The 7,709-nt window shown below is 58.7% G+C and overlaps 1 protein-coding gene across 1 annotated transcript; it reads left to right on the forward strand.

Moving 5' to 3' along the window:
• The first annotated feature begins 267 nt into the window (after positions 1 to 267).
• Positions 268 to 7,375, forward strand: LOC140002308 (maestro heat-like repeat-containing protein family member 7). The gene is made up of 17 exons (XM_072036730.1): positions 268 to 392; positions 534 to 613; positions 773 to 896; positions 1,172 to 1,261; positions 1,348 to 1,452; positions 1,674 to 1,845; positions 2,658 to 2,764; positions 3,124 to 3,273; positions 3,495 to 3,649; positions 4,011 to 4,149; positions 4,424 to 4,561; positions 4,740 to 4,916; positions 5,273 to 5,428; positions 5,770 to 5,871; positions 6,081 to 6,183; positions 6,377 to 6,436; positions 7,096 to 7,375. The coding sequence occupies exons 1-17, from the start codon at positions 282 to 284 to the stop codon at positions 7,221 to 7,223; spliced, it is 2,097 nt and encodes a 698-aa protein (XP_071892831.1). The 5' UTR covers positions 268 to 281; the 3' UTR covers positions 7,224 to 7,375.
• Positions 7,376 to 7,709: the final 334 nt, after the last annotated feature.

The raw sequence follows: 7,709 nt of genomic DNA on the forward strand, positions 1-7,709 counted from the left end.
CCCTGCATTCAGCCCCTCTCTGCAGCACTCTTTGCTTTCCTCCTTTCCAGATAAGGCATGGAAACTGAGCGCAGACTCGGCCATGGAATTCATCGTGAAGTATATCAGTGGCACAGAAAAGGTAATGGCAGCCGCTTGCATCACAGCTGTGCTCCTGGCGCTGCCCTCCAGGGGTCCCACACAGCCCCAGACCCCTCAAGGCTTTGGTCCTGCTGGCCGTGGGTGTCCCCCTAATGCTCTGTTGGTGTCTTTGTGGCTGCCAGGACGACGAGGAGCAGAAGATGCTGTTCCTCAGCAAAATCTGCGATCTGTGCAGAACTGTCACAGAGAGGGGTGTGCTGATGAACTTGCGTGGCTTCTGCAGCAAACATAAGCTGGTGGAGAACATCATGGTGAGAGGATGCGCAGCGGGTTGGAGAAGGGGCAAGGCCCCCCGGCACCAGCCCCCTGGGAGGCGAGGGCTGGGGCAGCGCTGGCTCTGCTGCTGCTGTGTGCCGGCGGCTCCAAGGTCTCATCCTGCTTGTGCTCTGCAGGCGCTGCTGGAAAAGGAGCCCGTGGACAGCTTGCGCACAGCATTCCGGCAGAAGGCCATGGAGACTGTCGCCCTCCTCAGGTGCGTGCCCAGCCCCTGGTGGCAATGTCCTGGTGGCCCTGAAGCTGGCAGGGAGGCTGCCCGTCCCTCCCAGGGATGCCTGGCCAAGGGAGGTCCGTGTCCTCCTTCATAAGCCTCGAGGCACTGCGTCCAACAGGCTCCTCTCTCTCTTTTCTTCAGCAAGACCGTGCCAATAGTACTGCATGGCAAAATGGAGAGACTCCTGCATGTGTGCTGCAAGAGCATCTTCTTTCTGCCTCCCGAGTCAGATGTGCCAGAGACAGAAAGAGCGCTCTTCACTGAGGTATGTGCTGGGTGAGGTACCAGCACCCCCAGTCCTGCTGAGCTGCTGCCTTGCTTCCCCGTGCTGACACAACCAGAGACCAGTGCAGGGCCGGGGCCCAGATTTGCTTTCCCAGTCTCGCCCCTTCCCCGACCTGATCTTGTGCTGCAGGAGGTCTGCACGCAGAGGCTTTTTAGCCCCAAAGCCACCCCTGAACTCCTGAGGGGCTCAGAGCCAGCTCCTGGGGGTGAGGAGGGCCACAGAAATAATTCGATGCTCTTCTGTCCTCCCTGCAGACTATGAAAGCCATGGACACCATGCTGGCGGCCTTCATACGCAACTTCCCCATCGCCAGTTTCAACACAGAGTTGGAGAATATGTTGAAGGTTTGGCATTTGCAAAGAATTTCCAAAGAATCCTCTCAGGTCACATTTGCAGACCACTGTCAACCCAGCAACTTCTCTCCTCGCAGGCGCTGCTGCACTTTGCCCACTCCAAAAACCCAGCTGTGCGTGAGAGAGCTGTGAGGATGATTGAGAGGCTGGGTGATTTCATCCTCTTGTATTTTGAGGCCGAGGTAAGGCACAAGGAACCCTCCACCCTTTCCTGCATCCCAGAGCATCCTGCCACTCAGGGGTGCCTGTGAGGCAAGCCTCGATGCACGTGAGTGCCTCAGAACCGTGAATCGAGGGTCTTCGTCCCTTCTTCGCCCCTGCTCTCCCCTTCCCAGGCCGTGCTCTCTCAGGGACCGGCTCTGCCTCCACTAAGCCCTTTGTCTCTCGTCCCTTCCTCACCCAGATCACAGATGACTATGAAAACTATAGCGATGATGAGCCCACAGAGCCCTACATCCCCATCCTGGGACAGCTGCTGGGCATCCTCTTCATTTTCACCGGTGACAAAGATTCCATCAGATTCACAGCTTTAGAAACTCTTTCTCACATATACAAAATCATCAGAAAAGGAAGAGGTAAGAAGGTGTGGTGGGCAGCGTCCGTCTGCACACAAACATCTACTGATTTGTCTACTTGTTTTCCCCGAGTTTAGTGGGGACTGTTAGTGTTAGGTTAGAGGTTGGACTCGATGATCTTGAGGTCTCTTCCAACCTAGAAATTCTGTGATTCTGTGAGTATTGTGAAGGATTGTTTTTGTGCTTGGTGGAGGCTGCCCACGGAATTCTGCCAGGTTCCCTGGCCTCCTCTGCTCCTCACAGCAGCTTCCCGCAGCATTCTGGCTATCGTTTTCCGCAGAAGCTAGGCGCTCACCTGCCGTCCAGGAGCAGTTCTCTGCTGCTGTGCTTCCCAACCCTCCCCAGATCACCTACCACGCTGTTTTGTGGTGTCCCCCAGTCTAAGCCATCGATCGATGAGCACTTCCCAAACCGCATCTTCCCCGAGGAGTGAACAGCAGAGCCAGCCGTGCATCACCAGGGATGGTGACGCCCTCCAGAATGCTCCCTGACTGTTTGCTCCCTGCCGTCTTAAAGGCAGGTGTCAGGGGGCTTCCTGCACATCCTGACCCCAAGCAGAAGGGGGTCTGTGACACGCTGCTACCCCCACGGCACCCAACGCCATTGCTTCTCGTCCTTCTGCATCATCCCTGATGTCCCTTTTGCTCCCAGCACTCCTCACCTTGTGCTTCACATCCCTGCCCACCACTCTCCTCGCCGTGGGTCTGAGCCTCCCTCCTCAGCCATTCCTAGTGAAAGTGCTTTTCACCATTTGGCAAGCTTGTTGGCAAAGATGCTCTTCCCTACTGACTCTTCGCTGTTTCCCCGTTTAGAATGCATATTGACAGCGGACATGGTAAAATATGCAGAGAGACACAAGAAATTGAAGTATGCAAAACTTCCATTTTCTATAATATCAACTCCGTGTGAAATTGCCAAGGTAATGAGCTCTGGCCTTGCTGGGGATCTTGTCCGCAGCATCAGCAGGCATCTCGTGTGAGCAAAGGGGTCCAGAACCAGTGGGGCTGGCACGGCCTCACTCGCCCTGCTGAGAGGGTTCCTCTTGTCCCCAGGCTGGGGCTATGCGAAGGCTGCTCCCCTGTGTCCCGGCAGCAGCTCCAGCCCTCCTGGCCACCAGCAAGCCCTGGTTACCTGCAGGGCCAGCACTCTGGCCCCATATGCCCCATCCTCACCCCTTCCCCCGAGGGCCCTCTCTCCGGAGCTGCCCTTGCTGCTCAGCTAAGCAGCACCCTTGGGACACTCAGGGAGGCATGTCTTCGCTCCTCCTTCTTCCCACAGGGGTTTGGAGGACATCTCTTCCCTGCTGAGAGGCTGGACATCATCCTCACAGCCCTTGAAGCTTTACAAGACTCCAGCATCCATGACAAGCAGGGGGCCTGCAGCGTGCTCGACGCAGCCTTGGAGGACCCTTTCTACTGGCTGAGAGATGTAAGTGGCCTGTGGCCATGGCCCTGCCCTTGAGCTCTTCCAGGCGTGGTTCCTCTCTCCTTCCCTGCCTCCCTCCCTGCCTCCCTCGCACATCGGGGTCTCTTGGGCTCCAGAAGCCACCTGAAGCCAGCAGAGAGCAATGGAAGGGGCCAAAGTTTGAGTGGCAGCTGTGGCAATGGCTGCGGTCTGCTGGCAACACCATTCCCACTTTGTCCCCCAAGGTGCCAACAATCATGGAGTGCATCAGGAGAAACCTGGGCAGCATCCACACGGCATCGGCGCGGCAGTGCCTGGACTCCCTGCTTCTCCGGCTGACCAACATGATGCCCAGGGAAGAAGCCAAGAACCTGCTGCAGTTCTCTCCGCCACGTGACAGGTCCTGGCCTTAACATCCTTGAGGGCTTGTTCCGCGTCGGGAGATGCACCTGGAGACTCTCTGCTTGCCACACCAATGGCAAAGGGCAGGACATCCCCAAGGAGCACAGCCCTCCTTCCCACCAATGTGTTCCAGCCCTACTGGGCCAGCCAGGGCTGCAGCAGCCCAGCTGTCCAAGGCAGCCCAGAGTCCCCCTGCCCCCAGGGAACACCAGCTCAGCCCCCTCCTGCCTGCCCAGGCTGGGCCCTCAGTGCTCCCCAAGTCACAGGGGCTGCAGGACAGCCTGGGTCCTCCGGGGCTGGCCCAGTTTGTGGCCCTGCGGCTGAGGCAGCCTCACTGACAGAGTATTCTGGGCTTGCAGCACTGACCTGGCCATGTGGGAGGTGATCCTGGCCATGCCGAGGACCTTGGAGAATGTTTTAAACATCGTGTTGCTAGGCATCTCGCTGTGCCAGTGGTGCAAGGAAGTCACCGAAGACACCTGCATCCGTCGCTTGGCTGTGAGTTCCCAGATGAAACCTTGCTCCCAGCAGGGCTACGTGTGCCCCTTCAGGCACACAGGCACAGCCCTGTGCCCATCTACCCCCAAACTGCCAGCTCCCGCAGGACGTACGGACACATGGTCCCTGGGGCCGGGAAGCCCCCGTAGCTCCCCGCGCCTGGTGCCTCTTTGGTGCCAGCTGGCGCTGCCCCATCCCTGCCCAAAGGTGGGAGAAGAAGAGGCTGCAGGGAGCCCTGCAGGCCCTGCCAGGCTCTCACTGCTCTTTCTTGCAGATGCTGGGCCGGAATCACATTTTTTTGGAGGACTGTGTTAACCCAGTGCACCTCCAGAGCTACCTGAGGCACCCAAGACCAGAGATGCGCTTTTTGGTTCTGAAAGGGCTCTGCACCGTGTCAGAGAGCCCTAAGAAGGTGAGCGGGCCATCGTCAAGCAAAGCCATGTTGGCAGCCTGGGGCTTTGCTCTTCTGCCCTCCCATCCCTCCCCGCTGCCAGGAAGCAAGGCAGGAGGCTGGTGCTCAGGAACCAGAGCCCTTTGCCCAGGGTGGTCTCTCACTGCCTCACGGAAGGGAAATGGTGTCTTTCCTACAGGCAAGGAAAATTCAGGTCTTGCTGCCAGACATTGTGGAGGCCCTGCAGGACACCAACACAGACATGGTGCTGAAGGCCCTGCTTGTGCTGAGAAACGTGATGGCTCATGTGGAGAGGTGGAAGGACAGTGGCCTGGCTCTGCAGCTGGCTGAGAAGCTCCTGCCACTCTTTGACCACGTAAGTGTGCTGCGGGAGCCCGAGCCCTCAGCTGGGCCCCCTGTAACGAGGGCTGCCCTTCAGCCCGGCCCTGTGGGCAGCACTCAGGCAGGGCCTTCCCAGTCTCCTCGTCAGCCCAGGCGCTGGGGAGCTCTGCTTGGGCATGGCTGGTGCGGCTGGTGGCGAAAATGGGGTGGCTGGCGGGCAGCCTGCGATGGCAACCGATTGCGTTGCCCTTCACGGGCACCAGGCCTTGCAGCTGCCCCTGAGCAGCTCCTCTGGGAAGGATCCAGCGCTGAAGCATCTCACAGTGCTGGGAGCTCCCTTCACATCGGCCACGCTAATGCTGAAATTCCTCCTGTCCTCCTCCCTGCCAGGCGTCCAGCCAGGTGCGGGAGCACTCCATCTGCCTCTTCCAAGCCGTGGTGGAGGCTGTGCTGCGGCAAAGGACGAAGAAAATGAAGAGGACAGTTCACAGGAGCCTTCTCCCACTCTACGTTCATATGAGAGACCAGAGTGAGAGCGTAGCAAAGGTACAGATCTCAGAGCTGAGCAGTTATGTGGGCAAGGGTGTGCTGATGCCACAGGGTTGCTCTGGGGGATCACAGAATTTCTAGGTTGGAAGAGACCTCAAGTTCATCGAGTCCAGCCTCTGATCTCTTGCTGTGATCTCTGGGATCTCTCTCATTGTGAGCTGCCTCCGATGGTGGCTGTCCCGTGGCCTTGCCTTGGCCACTGAACCCAGTGCACGCTGCCCCCCACCACAGCCTCCCATAACGCGCTGGGAAAGGCTCGCAGCCCTGCCAAGAGGAGGGGACAGAGGGTCTCCTTCCCAAGGCTGTGCTGCTACCTCCCAAACTCTGTTGCTCCGCAGGCCTCTGGGGAAGCTCTCGCCGTGGCTGCAAAGTTTCTGCGACGCAAGGAGCTGAAGCGCTTCGTCCAGACAAAACAGACGTGGAGGATCGGGGAGTGCTTGGTAAGGACCCAACTTGGTTTGCCCCAGCTGGGCAAACGCGCCCGGCCAGAGCCCGCTGCCTGCAGCTGCATCCTCGCTCCCTTCCTGCCAGCACAGAGCCCCAGGGGGCTCTTCTGCAGGCCCCTCTGCCCTCCCTGCCCCCAGGATGCTGGAGGAGACCCTGGAGAGGGTGTGCAAGCCCCGTGACCCTGCGTTCTCTCTCTCTCCAGCTGCAGCAGGACAGAGGCAGAGTAGAAGAATACCTGCAGCAGAGCCAGCCCTACCTGAAGGCCACTCAGACCGACTTGCGACTTGAGGCCGTCAGATTCATTGGTGAGCCCAGCCCCTGGGTCCCTCTTGGGGCAGCCTTTGGCAGCCCCAGGCACTGCCCTGTTGCCCCCAGAGCCCCCCGACTGGGCCCTTGCTCCAGGGTGCAGGAGGGGGCACAGCCTGGCTGGCCAGGCCAGGGGCTGTGCTGCTGGGAGCGTGCTGGGGAGCGGGGCTCTGATGGGGTCTCTGTGTCTAGGTCTTGCTGCGCGCTACTGCAAGGACCAGAGCGAGGAGAAGCTGAATGAAATCCTCAGCGGTGAGTGAGGGCAGTGGGGGGTGTGCTAGGGCTGGGGGGACAGCGGCAGAGGCCCCCGTGCCTTGCCCTGCTCCAGGGAAATGCTTCGGGGCGGAGGAGCAATGCAGCCATAGGAACGAGGGAGAGGAGACGGGGTAGCCTGTGGTGTCAGGGAATGGCCTCCCAGCCTGGAGCTGGGCAGTGCCGCTGAAAGGGTTGAGTGTCCCTGAGGAAGAGTCAGGGGAAAGGGCAGTAAGGCTGACAGAAGGTGGGAGCCTGTTGTAGAGCACGCAACCAGGACGAAGAGGGAGATGAGACAGCCTACAAGCAGCTAGGAGCAGGGTCACGATTGCTAGCCCTTGCTCTCATGGGGAAGCACAATAGCGAGAGGAAAGAGTCCAGGAGATTCCTGGAGTGTGTGAATCCTCCCAAGGGATGGAGGCAGGTGGTGAGGGAACCAGCTTGTGAAGGTGCCCCACTTGACCTGTGGTGCGCAGGTGGGGAAGGACTGGTGGCTGCATTTGGGACATTGCTGAGCAGCAGCTTTCAATGGATTCCTTTGTCCCTCCTGCTCCTCCTGGCCTGGGGAAGAGTCGAGTGGGGCTGGCATGGTCTGCAGGGGATGCCTGGGGATCTCTGCAAGGAGTGGGTTTTCATCTCTGCTCTTCTTTCTTTTGCAGTCCTCCAGCCTTCATATAAAGACCCGGAACCCATGGTCCATTCCCTGGCAGTTCAAACCACCCTGATCCTGACGTCAAGGCATAAGGCAATGTCAGGACGGAGATTTCCACTGCTGTGGTGCCGCTAGCCCCGCAGCAGTCCTCAAAAGAGCAATATATATTTTAATAGAACTAGGTTGTTGTCTCGTTATTCCAGCAGCTCCTTCACAGTGACTCGGTGCCATGACGCTGAGCTAACTTGTAGGCCACCAAGGACCCTGAGAAGTTCCCTCTGTTCCCCTGAGAAGGCAACTTCCTTGTGAGGGGAACAGAGGGCCCTATTTGTTAGCCTGACCCTACCCGTAGGGAAGTCTGCTGCCTCCCTGGGGCTAGGGTCATGGACGTTGCCAGAAAGCTTCCCAACCGGGTTTTCCCCTCTGATTACTATCGTCTTTTGATAGTCCAGGCCGGCAGTGATAATACTGAAGATAGAAGCCTGAAGACTATCAAGCGGGACTTTAGGGGACTGGGACGGGTAGTGGATGGAGTGGGAGTTCAGGTGGTGTTTTTGTCCACCCCTACAGTGGCAGGGAGGGGTACAGAGAGGAGTCACGACTCACTGGGATCCAGCAACT

The sequence above is a fragment of the Anas platyrhynchos genome, chromosome 3 (genome assembly GCF_047663525.1).
Source record: "Anas platyrhynchos isolate ZD024472 breed Pekin duck chromosome 3, IASCAAS_PekinDuck_T2T, whole genome shotgun sequence".
Taxonomy (NCBI): domain Eukaryota; kingdom Metazoa; phylum Chordata; class Aves; order Anseriformes; family Anatidae; genus Anas; species Anas platyrhynchos.

Excerpts from the sequence above, each read along its gene's own strand:
- LOC140002308 (XM_072036730.1), top strand. The coding sequence starts at position 282 with ATGCTGTTCCTCAGCAAAATCTGCGATCTGTGCAGAACTGTCACAGAG. Across the intron at positions 614-772 it reads GAGACTGTCGCCCTCCTCAG|CAAGACCGTGCCAATAGTAC; the intron begins GTGCGTGCCCAG and ends TCTTTTCTTCAG. Across the intron at positions 1,262-1,347 it reads AGTTGGAGAATATGTTGAAG|GCGCTGCTGCACTTTGCCCA; the intron begins GTTTGGCATTTG and ends CTCTCCTCGCAG.